This window comes from Citrus clementina, unplaced genomic scaffold, assembly GCF_000493195.1.
Source record: "Citrus clementina cultivar Clemenules unplaced genomic scaffold, Citrus_clementina_v1.0 scaffold_4, whole genome shotgun sequence".
NCBI lineage: Eukaryota > Viridiplantae > Streptophyta > Magnoliopsida > Sapindales > Rutaceae > Citrus > Citrus x clementina.
In genome coordinates, this window is record NW_006262274.1 from 794,260 (window position 1) to 814,286 (window position 20,027).

The following is a 20,027-nucleotide window of genomic DNA, read 5'->3' on the forward strand; positions in this document are numbered from 1 at the left end:
AATTCTGAGGTTTCGTTTCAAATTTCGACCAATGATTTTGATAAGGGTTTGGTTTCGAATTTTTAAATCGTTGAGTGACGACTGGTTTTCAATAATAATTGGTTTGGATAAAAATCGAACCGATTCAACAAAGGATTAAAATTTCCGCCTACTATCAACTTCTTCTAAATTATACAATATCACTAATTAACACATAATACAAGATTTTTGTAAATATTGAAAAATTCAATTCAAAGAGAGGATCATAATTCATAATTTTGACGGTCAAAATTATATGGTACAAGAAATGAAAGTAACACTTCAAAAACAACCCAATGATCGGGGTTTTAAATGGACGTAGGCCTTAACCAACATATCAAACTGATCAATTGAGACTTTTTTTTTTTTAGTTTCTTTTTATTTTTGAAATAGATCAATTGAGACAGCATTAAATCAAAACCATTTCATCTTACCAATTGACAACATTACATCAATTTTACTACATGTTAATAATGAATTATGATACACCTACAAACTCTTGTACAAACTTATTTTGTATAAACTGATGTGACATTAATTTATTAGTTAAATAAAAATATAAAATAATATAAATAAATCATGTGAGCCAAGAAATATTTAATTCAACCAATAAATTAACGCCACATCAGTTTGTACAAAATAAATTTATACAAGAGTTTGTGACTATATCATTACTCGTTAATAATTAAGATTTTCCTATAATATAGCTATTAGGGTTTTACCATGTTACATTAGTTTTAAGATACAACAACCCAAAAATATTTCTTTACACTTTTAGGTTGTTACTATTTAAACAATTTAAGAATTATGAAAAACTAATTTCAAGTTAACCTAAGAAACCCAAAAAAGGAAAAACAAAATGCTGTCTAGACCTCACCCCACAAACAATTATGAGAATCTAAAACAAACTGAAGTCTTAGAAAATAAATAAATATTAACAAGCTAAAATCAAACCCAATTTTATTTATGAAATCAATAGTATCTCAAGATTCTTCCTTATAACAACAATTTCAACGAAAATTTGCCCAACAGATTTAGTACAGACAACAGTGTCACCAACGCCTAATAATTTAAAGCTAATTTGCTAGGTACAAGGAATGAGCCAGTATGGCATCAGAGTTCAGATGCTTGCAAACTACAGAAGAAACCAAATTTATTACAGATCATTAGTTTAACCACGACACCAAACTAACCAAGATTAAAAATTGAACCCTCTTAACAGAAAACCGAAAAAGTTATTGAACTTATGAACACAGCGTGGAAACTTTAGAAAAGGTTTTTATGTACAGCTCTGCACGGAGAGCAAGGATTCTGTATCCAGCGGCCGAACAGTCTCTGGAAAATCTGTTCTTTGTCCAGCAAGGGAGTAATATGCAAGTATATGAGCTGGATGCTCGATCACTATCGGGTTTCCAAGCTGATCGGTATCAGAAACTAATCTAGGGGGAATCAACTCGATATTCCAAAAAGGGCGAACCATTCTTAAAATATCACGGCCATCTTTTGATGCTCGATAACCCTGCACCCATAAGTACCTCAGTGAGGTCAGTTGCATCACGGCTGCTGCAAGTGCATACTCGCTGAAGGAACAACCCCTCATTTCCAGTTTTCGCAGGTTAGGGCACCCTCTGGAAAACGCTATAAGCCCCTCGTCAGTCTCACCGACGCAGCCCAAAAGCATCCATCTTACATTCAGACTGTACTGCCCAACATATCCTAGACCCGTATCTGTCAAACCACCCTGTCGGAGATACAGACCAAACCGTCTTAGCTTATCACATCCCATCAACAGAGCTCGAACTCCATTGTCAAGCGGCAAGTCTGCTATCTTCTCTTCTCGGTCAAGCAAAACTAGGCGGAAATCACAGAGGTTTCTCAAGTTGGCACCAATACACTCCAGAGATTCATTTGTAATATCTGATACATAAATTGCGATGTACTCCAGCTCTAGGCAGCCCTGAGCCAAAGCAATTAATCCTCTTTGCGAGACAAGACCTTCTTCATCCTCCATTCCCTGCTCATCAGCCCCTCGCTCAATCCTAAGCCTTTTTAGTTTCTTGCAACTCCGAGCAAGAACTTCTAATCCTCTATCCCCGATTACATTCCTCGTCTGCCATACAAAAAAGAAAATATTCAAAGAATTTCAGTTAATTCCAATCCAAAGAAGAACATAGACATCTCTCTAATTGTCTAATATATTCACCTGAATTTGGCATTTTACATTGCCCTACAATTTCAAAATTATCCTAAATCCAATTAACATAAGATATTAAACAACCAGTGATTTCTCAAACCTTAAAGCATACCTAGAATATAACCAAGCAAACAGAAAGATACAATAGAAGAAAAATCACAACTTAGGGACCTCTTTTTTCTCCTAGCAGTAGACAAAATCATATAAAAGTAAAATAAAACAAACAGAAAGAGCTGATTCTACCTCAAGAATTTCCAAGTTGGGACACCTCTGAATCAACAGACAATGGTCTTCAGTGTTAAGCAGTGCATAAAGGAGATCCAACTTTTTCAGCATGGCTGCAAAAGGGAATATTATCCACATATGATCCTGCTCCATGTAGGATAGACCCAAACGACATATGCTTCGGGGGAATGCTACAGCAGAGTACTTCTCTGGTGGATGATTGAAGGAGCCCCCGCAAAATTCCTCTAAAGCAGTTGCAATTTGAAAGAAATTAACAAGGTCCAAAAGTTCGCAGTCATTAGTTTTTACAGAAGATAAGGACCGACAATTTCTGGCTATAAGTTCAAGGTCTTCAACATTGACTTTGATAAGATCGGTCATATAGAAGTTTAATGTTTCAAGAACTGTGTTATATAAAGCAAGCTCATGAAGCCAGTCACCATCTTTCTCAAAAATTGAGCTCTCCTCCAAAAACAAAGTTCTTAATTGCCTGTGGAGAAAAAACAAAAGCAGTAGAAATGTAAATCAACCAAGCCTCAGTAAATTAAAACTTCAAAACAAATAGATGAACTATCTTAAACTAATAGCATAACATGTCAGCAGACCAAATCAAGCCAAAAAACAAAAAAGCAGGCATCTGAAATGACCCAAAAAAATGGAAGCCATCAACCGATCCCTAGACTTAGATCATCTATAAAAGTCAAGAAATCACAAAAACTGGCTACTACATGTCAACTTTAAAAAGCCAATATTAAGAAGGATCTTGAGAAAATACGCCAACAATTATTAACATTAACCCCACAAAATTAAAATAACATTCACTGATGCACGTTTTTATTTTTATTTATTTTTCATGCTGTTGATTACTCCAATAAAGAGCCATACTCTATGTTAATGCCAATGTCTCAATTTCTTAAACAATCACCATGCTTTTAACCTAGTCCCAAAAATGACAATCTAGTCAAAATCTGCAAAAGCCACAATTTTACTACAGCAGAGGTAAAAGTCAAGAAAGACAACTTTCAAAGAGAAAGTACATATTTTGTACACAGTTTCTCATTTCATCCCCCCCCCCCCCCCCCCAACCACCCAAAAAAAAAAAAAATTGATGCACTTAATTAAGAAGAGAATGGTTATTGCCATTATAGCAGCTTCACTTCAAGCAAAGAAAGCAAAATATACCATTTAAACAAAATTTATAAATGTTGTTCATCTTTACTACCACTAGTTGAATTACATAAATGAATGCATATTCAAGCAATAGTTGGAACTATAATCAGACTGCTGTTGAGATTTTTAATCAAACCATCAGTAAATGTTTTTGACAGCATTCTTAGTTCTATTGAGTCAAGAGATCAGATATACTCTGTAAATGTCGACTCTAATTTCTGACTTTATCTGAATTTCAAAAACTTTTAGATATGAATACATATAATGTATTTTTTTTCACTATGTCCTCTAGAACACAGACTCAAACAACCACGTATCTTTCGAGTCGCAAGATCGTCACCTCAGGAAACACAATCAGATGCTTCTTATAAAACGAACATTTTCATTATCTACATCATGCCTTTTGCCATAAAGCTGCTCAAAAATTGCTATCACCCAAAGTTCAGTTGATGAAGATCATAAACTGAATAAAACAACAAAAGCAAAAAACTTAGACGTCTACTATTCTTACATGTAAAGCCATCATTCCCACCCCACCCCCAAAAATTAAAAAAAAATCATAGAGCATTTCAAGCATCTTTTTTTTTTTTTTTTAATCACAGTATATGGGACAGCATACACAGAACTCCATTACTCCAGGCTCGAAATTCAATTAAAATTACTGATTGGTAAGAGTAAAACGATGGGAAGACAAATTGCCAGTGAGATGAATGCTTGCAGGTCCCACAACATTCAAATTCGGACCAATAACTCTCACAACCAACAGAAGAATCAACTAGCTTTCCATTCACGGAGATCTATAAACATGAAAAAAAACAAAAAAATACCCACCTTGATTCTTTTTTACACAAAATCAACTTGAGTAAATCCAAATCTCGACTAAGTTGAAGTAACCAACCAGGAAGCGAATTGAAGCAAGAAACTAATAGTGATGAAATTATTAAAAAGAGCGAGAGAAAGAAAGAAAGAAGTCAAAAGCACAAAGGAAAAAGCAAGCACCTGCACGAGCGACTGACGTGAAGAAGCCCATCAGTAGAGAAACCACAACACTTATCAAGCTTCAAAACAAGAAGATTCTTCCCTCTGTTCTTGGCCAAAACCTCGAGATCCGAATCCCTGACAATCATCCTCCTAAAGTGAATCGACTTCAGAGAATTAAACGAGGCCGCGATTTCCTCAACCCACGGCGTGACGTATCCGCCCCAATCCTCGGGAATCAAATTAAACATCGCCGCCCTCGGCTTCCCTTTCAACTTCAACGACTCCAAGTTTCGGAAACGACGCCGCAGACGCGCAGGCGTGGTGGTGTAGCACAAAGCGATTGTGATGTGCCTGCGAGTGGTGGCGTCGAGCTCGTACCACCTCCGACACACTAGGGAGATGGCGTCTCTGTCCTTGGGATCCTCTACGTACGGAATCACGCATTCGAACACCGTGTCTATGTCCGGCATCCCACTGTTCATTTTATTTACCTTTTTGTCCTCCTCCATCGCGCCCAACCAATATCTCGTAGATCGGCCACGAGAAGAAAATATATATATATATATAATTATTTTATTTTAATTTTAGTGAGTGGAAAGAGCAAAACGAGAAATCGCAAAACGGATAATAGATTAAAAGTGTAAAGCTGAGAAGTGGAGGGAGTAAATCAACGGTAGAGATGATCGGAAGAGAGAGGAGGGAGGCTAGGGAGAGGGAATCAGAGGGCGACAGTTTAAACAGTTTGATGTAAGAAAGAGAGAGGGGGGGGGGGGGGGGGGGGGCGTGTTTGGATCGAGGAGGAGACCCAAGCGGAGAGTTGAAGTTGAGTTAAAAGGCCGAGAGTCTTTACTCTTCTCTCTCTTTTACACACTCTTATCGTTATGTATGAAGTGCGCAACGCCGATGCGTCTCCATTCTCTAAGAAAAGAACAAGTGAGAGGGAGGGGGGCAAAAAGAGAAAACGACAAACGTTTTACTAGGAACCCCCCAATCAAATCAGACGACATTTATGAAGGAGCAACAACATTATTGTGAATTTACGATCTTGTACTACTCATCACTGCTCATCTCATCTGACCTGTGTTGTGCTGCTGACGTGGTCGTGATACTCACACTTGCATTGGTGGACCATTTTTTCTTCTTTTTTTTTTCTCCAATAATCATCAATTTATTTTTTATATCAATTTACGTCACTAATCTTTTATATATATATACACATAGGTGGACCATTTTTTCTTCAATAATCATCAATTTATTTTTTATATGAATTTACGTCACTAGGATTACATATATATATATATATATATCAGATTTAAACAAATTTATCTGATTGTTATAGTCAGTTTCAAAAAGAATTTAATAAAATCTTTTGTCTAGTGTCAACCATAAATGATTAATGATAATTTTTTTTCATGATGGTTGTAGATTTTAATATACACATTTTGATATATTTGATAATTTGATTTAGTTTCTTTTATGCACTCTTTCTTTAATCATAAATTGTTTAATACGCTGTGGGGCTATTCTGCTAATAACAAATAAATTTTTTTAAAAAGCACAGAATAAGAACAAGAATTGATTAATTTTTTATTACCAAAAATGAGTGAACAAAGGATGAGCGAGATGCCATGTGGCATCAGTGGTGACGGGCAACTGGATGATCATGAATATCTGGTGTTAATTAAAAGTCAAAATTGGAACTCCGTATGAGGTGGAGACAAGTATTCAGCAATGATGGCTACACCGTTATGACAGTAACAGTAACGGTTTTTTTTTGGCTTAAATACCATTTTCTGTTGAGTTAAATGATAGCGATTGTTTAATCTTGAAATTAACATTTTTAATATGAAATTTTAAATTACTAACTATATATATTTAGATGCAAGTAAAATCTTTTGTAGATTTTACTTTAACCACATTTCACATGTCTTAATTACTTTAGTGAGATGTCATTAAAACACGGAATTTAAACATTTTTATATCATATAAGCTAATAGGTCCGTAGCCCATTGGCACAACTTTGGGTGCATGGGTTCTAACTAGTGCTAGAACTTGACTCCCATGTATAATAGAGGTTTATTTGTCTCCTCTCGTTGGGATAAAATCGATCTCCCCCTAATATTAATAGTGAAAGTAGGTTTCTCTCCAACTTTAAATGAGAGTTGACATTTGAGTTGTGCTGTAATATGATTATTTAAGAGAGCCACGATTGATCTCTAATTGTAAATATCAGTAGACCTCTGATTGTAATATATCAATATATAAAAAAAAATTTATATAATATAAATAATGATAAGTAATATCATACTTGGGTGGGCGGCTCTCACATTTTTCTCTAAACATTTATTGAATTTGCTCTTCAAAATAAATCCACTTCCCTAAAATAGAGAAAGTGAATTATATTCAAATTAAAAATAAAAGACTTAAAGACAAATTTAATTTGACTCCAACTACGATGACAAATATAAGAAGACCTAAATTAATAATAATACATAATAAATCCACTTCCCTAAAAATAAAAGAAAGTGAATTATATTCAGATTAAAAATAAAAAGACTTAAACACAAATCTACTTTGACGGTAGTTAAAATGACAAATATAAGAAGACCTAAAATAATAATTTAAAAATTTCTAATTATCATACATCAAAATTCCCACTAAATTCAAGTCCTTGTAGTTGTTTGTGGAGGGTTTAAATCTCTATTGCTATTTATGATATAGATTTCTCTTCGATCTCGTTATGAGATTGTGAGGTAGATTTCTCCACAATTTAATAATGCACATTTCTCTCCATCGTTAAAACCAACTTGGCATATTTTGTAATCGTAGCGTTGGTAGATTTGTAATGTAATGTCTGTAAAAAAAAAAAAAAACAATAATATAATCATGATGATACTAAGTAATAACAATTAAAATTTCCTTTATTTTCATTTTTTTCCAATTTTCATTGATCAATTCACACTATTAGAAACAAAATTGTTATTTTTGGATGGTTTATTCATATATCATGCCAAACCATTTGAAATGATATGAATTTTACATGTGATTCGTCTTTCTTAAAAAGGATATAAAAAATTCTATAAAAATAAGAATCTAGGTCAGGCATTCTCTTGAAGTATGATATAGTTGGCAATAACCATGATCAGTTCTTAAATTATAACATAGTTATGGACTTATGATAATAATCACTGGCTATATATTGAGCATATACATATTTAATATTTTCCCCAAACAAATTGGACCAAAAGCAATCATTTCCATAATTAGCTAGGAGAATCAAAACATAATTTGTTTCAGGAATCGCAGGGAGTCATGACACATTGTCCTTTTTTGCGGAGAAGGAAAAGACAAAATGGTGTAATTTAAAATATAAATATTCTTTGGGAATAAAAAATGGACTAGTCAAGTCAAAAAAATTTATTATGCATTCATAAATGAAATTAAAAAAAAAAAAGTTGACCCAAAAAAACTTATGGGAATTCTATCATCACTCATTTTAAATTTTTATTATAAATTTCATTCAAAATGATGTGATATTTATCAATTAGATGATGAAATAATACAATTAATTCACTTAAAAATTATAAAAAATTATCAACAACTCAATGAATAATAGAATTATTAAGAAAAATAATGACTTCACTCCTGTTAACATGTATTTCATGTGATGGTATCGTAGTCTTTCGTATTTGTATAAGAAATTAGAATATGATAATTTTTTATTATGACGCAAAAACAGTGATTAATATGCGCCTTAGCTAGCGTTTTTAGCGATCCAGCTTTGATTTACAACAAATTGCAATATTAATATAACAAGTTGAGAATATGTTGTTTGTCTACGAATATATCAATCGTCACATATTTTTGTCAAATGTGCCGATTGTTTCAATCATGCCACTCTTTTTGACATTATGAAATCCACTTTATGATAAATAATTCCCGTTAAATAATACAATTATTCCTTCTTCTTTTTCTTTTTTTTATTGTTGCTGAAGTTTGTTGTTCTCTGGTCCACAAAAGAACCCAAGTTCTAATTATTGCATGTAATTAATTAAAATAATCTTTATTAATTTGCCGGGAATAAATCAATTAGATTTGATTTCTTACTTTAAAAAGAAAAAAAAAATGCCAGCACCTTCATAATTACCGGGAAAGTGAAATTTTAAGGTGACAGCAATCTATCAGGACCTTGGGCTGGTGGGTTGCGTAATTTTTTCTCTTTCTTTTCTAATAATATTATTATTAAAATTTGCTTCTCACTAATTATTGCAAAGTAATTAATTAATTCACTCCCAATGATCTTATTTTGTCCGATTTACCACGTAAACTCCACACCGTTTGGTTAAATATACTTTGAACGATTGAGATCGCATCGAACAAGGAACATAAATGACACATCCCCTTCATTGTTGACTCTGATGGCTCATTTATAAAGAGTACGTATTTTGTTTATAATGATATCTCGCTCTCTCCTGTATTCTTTAATATTCACATGTATTTCACTTTAGAAGTTTCTATCAATTAGTACGTATACTTGAAGTATTTATTAAGCTAACCAAACATTTTACTTAAACCAAATGATTGTGAGAGAATCCAAGATCAGAACTTCCTGGGTTTTAAATTTTAATTCGGTGCTCAATTAATGTCAAATTCAGTTAAGGAGTTGTTGAATTCAAAATTGATTTATAATTAAAGATGAATAGTTCATTTGAAATTGCTCTTAACAGGTTCAAAAGTGATTTTGAAAAGTTGAAAGTTAATTTTAGTATTTGGTAATATTTTTTTTTGGTAAGACAAATCATTCATTTTGAAAAGGAAGGAATGAGCATCACTTTTTATACTTAGTACAATTTCAAAGGAAAGAATAAGAATCACTTTTATATTTGGTACAATTTTATATATGTCCTCACATATATCATTAAAATCTAAATTATCCTTGTTTTGGTGTAATTTTGATTAAGCCAAAAATAAGGTTTCTTTTATGCAAATGGCTTTATGGAAATGGTGGAGACTAAGTTGCACAAAAACAACTTTCTAGGGAAGGTTGCGACGGAGATGAAACTGAAATAAAAGAAAACTACTGAAATAAAAGAAATATAATATTTCTTTTATGGGGAAACATGTGGTGCAACTGCATCCAGTCGTTGGATGCCAGTGAACCCCACCAATCTAAGTGCATCCAATGGTTGGATGCAACTGTGGCACGGTACCGTAGTTACACCGTAGCCTGATTCTTCTTTTATACTTGATGCACCATCAGGGGGAACCATATGTGATGATGTGTCTTCGAGTCACTGGTGGAGTTGTCACTGTTATTTTGGTCCTATATTGATATGTGGCAATCTTATTATATCCGGAGAGGCATTTTCCCTAATTTTTAGGTGATTTGGGCACCTAAAGTTGATTTTCTAGGATCTTCTCATTTGCCCTTGTCCCTTCAACTCCTCCTTCACTCTTTTCAAGGGCTTAAAAGTCAAGAGTAATGTCCCAACACATCTCATGCCCCGAATATTTCTTGTTCAAAATTTACAACCAACAATATTTATTAATTAGGAAATAAAATTATTAACTTTAAAATAGATTACAGTAGTTAATAATAAAATTCACCAAACACATACAATTTCTTTTAAAACTTACAGTACTTTCAATAATAAATTTTACTAAATATTTAATTGATTTTATTCACAATTAATTATTCATATAGCACAACTAACAATAATTATTTTAAAAGTTACAACGTTACCAAACCGAGCCTAAAACTTACAATTTGTCCATTTAAGACTTCCACGAGATTTTGACAACACCTAGGGTTGTTGTAAAACTAATAATCCTCTCAAATCATAAAGACAGATTGTATCATTTTCAATATGAAAACCTTAATTAATTCTCCAACTCCCCATCACTTCATACACGTAATAGTCATTTATTTTTGCAAGTCAACAAATCCCAATTGCTTCAAGCCTTTGCCTAGTCAAAATTTGTTCAAGAAATTTAATTCTAGAACTTGGGAGGATGCTATTTAAATCATAGATCATTAACTACTCGTTAGGCCAAAAAGTAACGCATAGATCATCGACCGAAAACGAACAATTCAATCAAAATTAACGCATTTCATGATGACTTGAAAAACATTTTCATTTTGTTAATCGGATTACATTCATGTATTTAGCAAACAAGCACGATTGATTAATTTGGTTGGCAAATTCTTTTGAGGCTCAAGTTCAATGAATTATATGTAGTATATATAAAGAGAAAATGAGACCTAGATTCTCAAATGTTGGACGAATGCATGAACAGACCTCAACGTTTCAAGAATAACGACACAAATCTCCGTTCATTAATGATTTTTAACGTTTATGTGATTTTTTTTGTTGGGACTGCCTAAGTTATATTCAATGTATCTTACGACTTTTGTTTTATTCTTCGTGGCAAATTTCATTTAAGTCCTTATTATTTTTTTATTTTCAATTTCTATAATTGAGGAAGTATTTATCTTCTCCTATCCCTCCTACATCTATTTTTTATTCTTTCTAAAGTTTTATTTATTTCCTTGAATAACAATAAATGATTATCAAATTCATATAAATTTATAAATTCAAAATAAATTTCTGGTCCTAAATTTATCAGTCCTATTCTTTCTTGCTCTAACAAATCTATTTTTTGGTTTATTAAATTTATATATGTATTTATTATGTTTTCTCATCCTAAAAACATACGGTCTATATTACTTGCCAATTTTTATATCGTATTCACAGCTTGATTCATAGTGTTTCTGTTTTATACCAATATATTAAAAACTTTATGAAATTATCAATAAATTTCATTTTCTTTTCTATCAATATTTCACCACCTGTTGTATCTATAAATCTTTCTCTAAGCTCCTCGGTTAATTCAAGTTCTATGTTTCTTATATTATTTTTATCAGTTTTTAATGCCTTTATTAAATTTTTTATTTCTTCTTTATTATATACTTTTAATGTATATAAACTATCAATTATTGCCTGTATAGGATCCATTTTATGGTTCTCTGGCTCTATGGCCCTGATACCATTTTTGCCGGGGGCAATAAAATGTTAACAAAAAAAAAAATACAATGATAACAAAATTACAGAAATATTAAATTTACAATCTTAAATTTACAGGATAATTTAATTATCTTAAACAAAATTCTATGCTTAATATTAAATTAAAGGCATAGTTATTGCAGAAAATAAAATTCTATTATTAACTCATAAGACAAACATACATTTATGTACATCTAACATAAGAAATATATTTTTATGTATTTTAAATTTTTTGGAAAAGTACGTGGCGTTGTTCTACCTCTAGGTACAGCGATCTATGTCGCCCTTTGGACCAGTAGCCCGCAACCCGAAGAGGTTTCCAGCCTATATACTTCTCACAATTATATTTCAAATTCTTCATTTTCTGAATTATAGGTATATGAAGGTCCGTCTTTGTAAATTTTTTGTTCTAAATAAGCTTTTGCTACATCTATTCCTTCTTCTTTGTTAACATGATTATATTATGTTTTAGGTTATCTATTTCAATATTATTTATAATTTTTCTTTTTATTTCTTGAGGTAATTTAAGTGAGTCTACTGCTAACAAGTCTTCTGTTCTAACAAGTTCTTGTTTGCTAAACAGATACGAACTCTGTTTAAAAGATCTTAAATTAAAATCTATTATCATCATATATTTATTATATGTTATTTTTGTAGTTGGATTTATTATATATTCTTTAGATTCTCCTAAACAATATCTGTAATTCATGTTAATAATTAAAGATCTGCTTCTATCTGAGAGATTGCTCTTCCTCTATAAATCTCTCCATCAACAATCATCAACAACTTCCACCAAGAGATAAAAGTCGAGTATTATTACCTAAATTATCTTCTCTTCTTTCCCTTTCTGATCTCCTTCCAGTGACCTGCAGCCTGGTCGTCCTGTTCCCTTAACGGCCTCTTGCCTCAGCGGGATCTGTGGACTCAGATGGCTTTACTGTGTGGATTTAGATCGTTTTGTTAAAGAAGAAAGAGATAGTTTTAGGTTTCTCTTCTTTCTCTGATGGTTCTGTTTCTGTTTAATGATGTTTTGATTTAGGATTCAGAGCAAAGAAATGTTTAGTTTTTCATTAAGAGCTTTTGAGAATTATGAAAAATCATCCGAGAGTGAGTCCTCTCTTCTTCTTTCTTCTCATTTATTTATATGAGAAAAGATTACATTATTGGTCTATGACGTTACTGTTTACATTATTGCTACATTAACGTCATTGCTTACATCATTTACATTATTTCAATTCTTTCTTTTAATGCCACGTGCCTTTAGTTTATCACGAGCATCTTCTTTTGTCTACCACAATCTTCCTCTTTTTATCTTGTCGGGCACTTCTTTTATTTGTCTGCCACGAACATTTTTCTCTGTCTGCCACGAGCATCTTTTTATCTTCTCTGTCTGCCATGAGCATTTTTTTTATCTTTTCTGTCTGCCATGAGCTCTGTCACGAGCATCTTCTATTTGTCTGGTGTCTTTATTTCCATGAGCTGATAGGCTTACTGTAGCGTTTCACTGCTGCTTAGGAATCTCATGGTGCTGATTTCATTGATGAACTCCAAGAGGATATTGGAAGGTGTATGGCTATCTTCTGAAGTTATAAGGATACAATTTTGGAAACGGATGATTGTTCTAAAATTTCTTTTATAAAGATCTTTTGCAATACTCCATATTGCTTTTATCCCACGAGCCCTACGGGTTCTAATCCATGTATTTGTTATGTGAGGAACATTTGTATATTCAGTTCCTACTTCTAATTGAAAATTCTTTGTGATATGTCCTACTGAGATCATATAAAATGCTTGATACTCAATATTCTGATGGTATTCTGGACTAATGGTGTAGAATTTCAGGTATATGGATCTTTTTTGGGCAAATTTCGTGACTTCTTTAACTAATAGCTCGTCTAAACTTGCTATTTCTCTGAGATCTGTATCTGGATATACTAAGTCTAGATACCCGTATTTGGCTATTTTCCCAACAAGGAGTGGATCTGCTCCTTTTATGGCTATCATTCTGGGATACATATTTTTTCCTAGGGCTTTAAAGATTGTACTGTTGTGGGAACAAGTGGAATATACCCACGTGGAAAATTGTTTATATTCTTCTTTTTTTAGATTTAGAGAAGAGGCTTTTTCTTCTTCTTCTGAGGGAGAATTGTTTATTTTGATAAATTTTTTTGAAGAAGTTGCTTTTGGTGATTCAATTTCTATGGATATGGTTTGGCTGACAATTAGGTCAGAGACTGGTTCTTGTTGTGGGTGTGGTCCACTACTGCTTCCTATATTTATTGGGCTAGTGTTTATTGAAAGCCCTTTTGTTAGGTCGTTTATGTATGACTCTAACAAGTGTATTCCTTTTTCATGAGCGTCCATGGCTTCTTTCATGTAATTTATGGCATCGAGCATGTCAGATGCCTCGGCTTTGAGCCTTTGTATTTCTGTATTTATCACAGATAAGGTTTTATTTACTTCTGCATTCATTCTCTGAATTCTATATTCATGCTTAAGAAATCTGCAAGGAAATTGTTAGTTCCTTTTATATGTATAATTTTAAAATTATAATAGGACAAATAAACTTGTCATCTATGTAGTCTTCTATACTAGGGTTCGTTTGGTAAAATTCTACTAACAAGTGAACTTACTTGAGAATTATCTGTTTCTACGATAAATTGTTTTTGGAGTAAAAATAATGAGAACTTTTTAATTCCTTTGTATATCGCAAGGAGTTCTTTTTCATGTACAGGATAATTAACTTGTGCTTGATTTAACGTTCCACTAGTATATCGGCAAATCTCATTTATATCAGTTTTAAGGATTGCTCCCCAATATAAATCAGGTGCATTAGTTTGTATTACTAATTTATCATTTTCTTCTGGCAATCTTAATGCTGGGAGATTTTTACATTCTTCCTTTAGGTTCCTTACAGCTTCTATATGTTCTTCGTTCCATCCCCTAGTATTATTTTTTCTAAGCAGTTTTTTAAGTATATTTCTCTTTTTTGCTAGATCTTTTATAAATCTTTCTGCATAGTTTAGACATCCTAAAAATTTTTGTATATGTTGTTTATTTTCCAATTTATTTGGGAATTTTATAATCTTTTTTCCTATATGGCTTTGGAGTCTTATTCATTTTTTTGTCAAGAATCAATCCTAAAAATTCTATTTTCTTATGTTCTATAACTGCTTTTCTTTCTGATAGAACTATTCCTTCTCTGATACATACATTAACAAATTCTTTTAAATGGTTTCTATGTTCTTCTATTGTTTCCGATGCAATTAATATGTCATCAACATAGACTATGATATATTTATAATCTTTAAATATTTTATCTATTCGGCTTTGAAAGATTTGAGGGGCATTTTTTAGTCCAAAGGGTATTACTAATCATTCGTAATGTCCTTGTGGGGTGCTAAAAGCTGTATAAGGAATATTATTTTCTTCCATTTTTATCTGCCAAAATCTTGATTTACAATCAAATTTTGAATAGTAAGTTTTATTCTTTACAAGATTTATTAATACTTCTTTATTCGGAAGAAAATATCCATCAAATTTTGTGTATTTAGTTAGTTCTTTATAATTTATTATCATTCTTGCTTTTTCTTTTACCTGTTTTGATCTTTTTCTAACCATAAAGGCTGGACTATTATGTGGGCTATTGCTAGTTCTAATTAGTTTTAAATCTAATAGCTCTTTTATTTGGATTTTAAATTCTTCCCTATCTTCTTCTGTGTACATCATGAGTTTTAATCTTATTATCCTATTTTCAATTAATTCTATTTTTGCTCTAGGATAGTCTGGTTTCCATAATGCTAATGGGTTTTTGTTATAAACTTTTTCAAGTTGTGACTTTATTATTTCTAGTTGTATATTATAACTCTGTCCTTGTTGTATTAAATAATATTTTTCATAAATGTACATATCACCACGCTGGGCTGGCTGAGCTCTGTATGGTTTAAATTCACGAGGAATACGAAGAATATGATTACAAGGGGTTTTTTAAGTTATCATATATGTAGTTTGTTGATAATATTGGAACTGTTGTATAAAATCATTCCCTAAGAGGATATCACAATCCATATTATTGTATTGAAATATTTGATTAATACATACTATTTTACTTCCTAGTAAGATTTCAAAATTTATTAAGGATTGATTGACTTGTTGTTTATCTCCTGTTATTCCAATGATTTTTAATTTTCCATTCGATTTACATTGGTTTGATAAAAAGGATTTCATAATAGTTATTTCATTACCAATGTCAATTAAGGCACATGTGTCTATATCTTTTTCTGTTATATTTATTTGTATATAAACGGACATAGGGTATTTTATATAAGCTTGTTTTAACATATTTCACATACTATTTTTTGACCTTCTATTTGTAGGGTTATTTTATGCTTTTCTATTTTGTAGTATTCTAAATCATTTAAAAAACTATTTCCTAGTACTATATGTTTTTCCAGATTTGTGGTCATGAATGAGTCTATATAACAAGATACTATTATTCTAAGTCCTTCTATGATTATAGGGACTTTAACTTCTTGTTTACAAATATGCTTATTACCATTGAAATCAGTATATTCATACGGAATTTCTTTTTCTTTTACCAAAAGTCCTTTATTTTTAGTGTGATTCATATAATTATGACTTATATCAGTATCTACTAGTATAGGTATTTTTGTTGTATAATCTATTCCATTAAAGTATTGTCCAAGTATTTTTATTACGTTGTTAGTTGTTATGGATTTAACTATTTGTTTATCAGTACTTAATCTTCTAAATGAACTCCCTCTAATTAAAGTTCTTCCTATAAAACTTATAGGAAAGATTGAGTTTTCGTTATTATTATCTAGAAATTATTTTTTATCATCTATATTTAATTCATAATTTATAGGAATTTTGTAATCTTGGATTACAGGTTCTATAAACGTTGCTATGTCTTCACGTTCTTTATTTATTTCTATATAAGGTTTATTCCCATATATCTCTCCATAATTCGATTTACAAAAACTGTATAAAGCTGAATAATGTATTGTCATTAACCTATTTCCTTCTTTCATTAGGTTCTTTTTTAATAGTTTAAAGTGTAAACTTAGTGTTTCGTCTATGTTTTTATCTTTTATGTGCACACAATACCTAGGGTGACAAGTAAATAATAATTTGGTACAACATAGGTTTCCTTCTATCGTTCCTAAATGTCCTGTACTAGGGTCAGTAAATCTTTGATCATGTATTGACAAGACTATAGGATTATCTATTCCTTCCCTAAAAAGAGATTTTATTAAGATTTGAATTTCTGCCAAATATACATACTGAATCTTTTCTTTTGTTGATTCGTTTTTTATTTTCCTTAATGCTAAATCTATAGATATTTTATTTATTAAACTAAATCTAATATTTCCTTCAGCTTGTGTAATCGTTACAACCTTTTCTTGTTCATAATATTCATGTAACACTATTCGTTTTCTTTTGAACATATCTCTAAGTCGATGTATTATTCCATATTCTGGTTTTTCCATATTTATTTTCAAAAGTTTATTATATTTTTCTTTATTAAAAGTGGCAACAAGGCTATATCCACTTTTATTTTCTTCTTTTTCTATTTCTTCAATTTCTTCTATTTTTTTCATTTTCCATAAGTTCTTCTTTATTCTGACTCATCTTCTGATTCTTTTGCCATATAAACTTCTTTTCCTTCATAATTTGATAGATCACTTATTTCTTCTAAGTCATTCTTTATATTTTCAAAATCTTCTTTTAGAAGTCTAACTTTTCTTTTTGTACAATCTGTGCTAATATGTCCCATTTCTCCACAATTCCAACATTTACATTTGGATTTGTTTAGCATATTTCTTTGGTTTTTATATTTTCTTTTATAATACTTTCTTTCTGGTTTTTTGTATTTTCTCTTAAAGTTATTGTATTTTTTATATCGTTTTTCTTTTTTATATACCTTTCTTTTTCGTTTATAAGGTGTATAACAACCATATTGGGTAGGCATTTCTGTTTTTTCACAACATATTTTTCACTTAGTCTTGTATTTAAAAATCTTATTCTAGATCCTAATGTATCTGGGAGTCTATTATTGGTTTTACTACTGTATTTTTCATACTCATTAATAAAATATCCATTCCAGGGGTACGGTAGTTTAGAATAATATAAATTTTTATAAATATTTTGGTCTTCATGACTCATGAATTGAGTATAATAATATTTATTAAATTCACAAGTATATTCTTTTACATAACACATGTTACAAATTGTTAGGTTTATTAATTTCATTCTAACTTCTAATTTGTCATTTTTTGCTTCATTTTCTGAGTTTTGTAACCAGTCTTCTTCTAAGAATTCACTGGCAATATATTCAATTATTCTTTCAATTCCTAATCCTCTATCTCTGCTTAATGCTATTTTGGTTGAATCTTTTATTAATTTTTGTGTATCTTCACTTAGTCCTTTCCACCAATTGAATACATTTCCTGTGAAACTTGCTATTAAAATATCAGCAAATATATTTATTTTTTCTTCTTCTATTTCTACATTCCAATCATCTCTAGAACCATTAAATATAAAAAATAACTTCATTTGCATTCCCCATTCTACTAAAGCTTTTCGGAGATCTATTTTGCAGTCTAAGTCTAAAAATGTTCCTACATTGCTTTTTGGTGTTAAGTTGTCATTATTAGGTTGGTATTCTTTTTTCCAAGGAGTATTTTTAATGGGTGGATAATATTCAAAAAATGGTCTATTTTTCTTTTTATTTGTTTCATACCTATGGCTTGGTTCTTCAACATTGGGTTTCATCTCTGAACCTCCAGCAGTATTTATTCTTATGCAATATTCTTTTTCAAAATCTTCTAGACCACTAAGGTTTATATCACTAAATTTTTCAGTTAATTCTTCTAATGTATCTTCCATTAATCTGAATCACTGGGTGTTGCTTCTTTTATCTCTAATTTTTCCTTACCTTTTTCTTTATTTCTTAATTCTGCTTTTAATTTTTCTATTTCTTCTAATATTTTTGGGTATTGAGTTTTTATAAACCAATCATCATAACTTCCTGTTTGTGGTTTTTGTGCAGGTTTCTTAAAACTTGTTTCAACTATTCCTGATTTTAATATTTCAAATTTTTTTACTTTTTTTATTTTTCTTTTGACTCATCTGTATTACAGATAGTTCTATCTTTATTTTTCCTATTTCTTATTTTATATCTTTTATTTCTTCTTTGAGATTTAAAAGTATTTCTTTTAATTTAATTAAAATAGTTTTCATAGAGTTTAAGGGTATTAATAGATATTTTCTCTTTTGAATGTATGTTACGTTACACACGTAACTTAGTGTTAGCCTTTTATTTTTTAAGATCTACGTAATGATAAGACGTGGATTACGAAATAAGCAACTAAAGAGCAACATACACGGCGTTAATCCGAACAACTTAAAACTGAAAGAAGTCTACGTGTCGAAGTTTAAAACGTTGAAAGTCTACCTCTAAACATAAAAGAAAACCCCAGAATTTTGGTGACCTCCTTCGTTATATTCGTTTTAATTTGAAAGGATCATCGACTTATTCAACATTATGTACATGGAAAGATGATAAGGCAAAATCTAATATTAGATTGTATTCAATGAATATTTTATAGAACCGGCCAACGTTTAACAAAGTTGAGTTAATTTTGACAAAATCATTAAAACTCTTTAGTTTAAAATTGACAATTTTTTTAATTTCAGTGACAAACAAGGGATAGGAACAGGGAGGGCCTAGTTGTTTAGATCCAAGTAGAATGTGGTCCACCACTCCGATAGCCCCCGACTGTGGAAAGAATAATAATAATAATAATAATAATCTAAAATTCATGTTTCTATTAAAAAAAAAAAAGATTACGACGTTTTAACCTCAAAATAAGAACGCTTTGTCTTCAGAATTCTAATTTGTCCTTCAATTTCTATTCTGATCTGCCGTGCTCACTTTTGCGGTGGTATAAATTATCAAACCCTCTGCTTTGATTTGATTTGCAATTGGGGTAATAACATCATCATTGTCCCTAAATTTATATAATTTCTCAATTAATGATATCAACCCATACGGTATTGAATTTCCCTCCCCACCTCACGTCACATTTCAATAGGGGTTCCCGAGTTAGTTACTTGTATTTAAGTAGTTTGAGATGTATTTGATACAGGTAGATAGATTATGTCTTTTCTTGATATATTGTAAGACGATAGGGAGTCTAATGTTTTTATCCGATTCGGGATTGGAAAGTGATTACGGCAAAAGTTTCAATTTAAAGCACAATGATTGGAAAAGATATGTATAAATAAAAAAAGGAGCAAGAAATAGTAATAACAACAACAATAAAATAATCTATTTCTTTGGTTTATTGAAG

The 20,027-nt window shown here is 31.0% G+C and overlaps 1 protein-coding gene across 1 annotated transcript; it reads right to left on the bottom strand.

Moving 5' to 3' along the window:
- Positions 1–946: 946 nt before the first annotated feature.
- Positions 947–5,521, bottom strand: LOC18044230 (coronatine-insensitive protein 1). Its single transcript, XM_006435607.2, has 3 exons — positions 4,607–5,521; positions 2,456–2,927; positions 947–2,128 (listed from the first exon to the last, which is right to left on the bottom strand). The coding sequence occupies exons 1-3, from the start codon at positions 5,095–5,097 to the stop codon at positions 1,298–1,300; spliced, it is 1,794 nt and encodes a 597-aa protein (XP_006435670.1). The 5' UTR covers positions 5,098–5,521; the 3' UTR covers positions 947–1,297.
- Between the last annotated feature and the right edge of the window lie 14,506 nt (positions 5,522–20,027).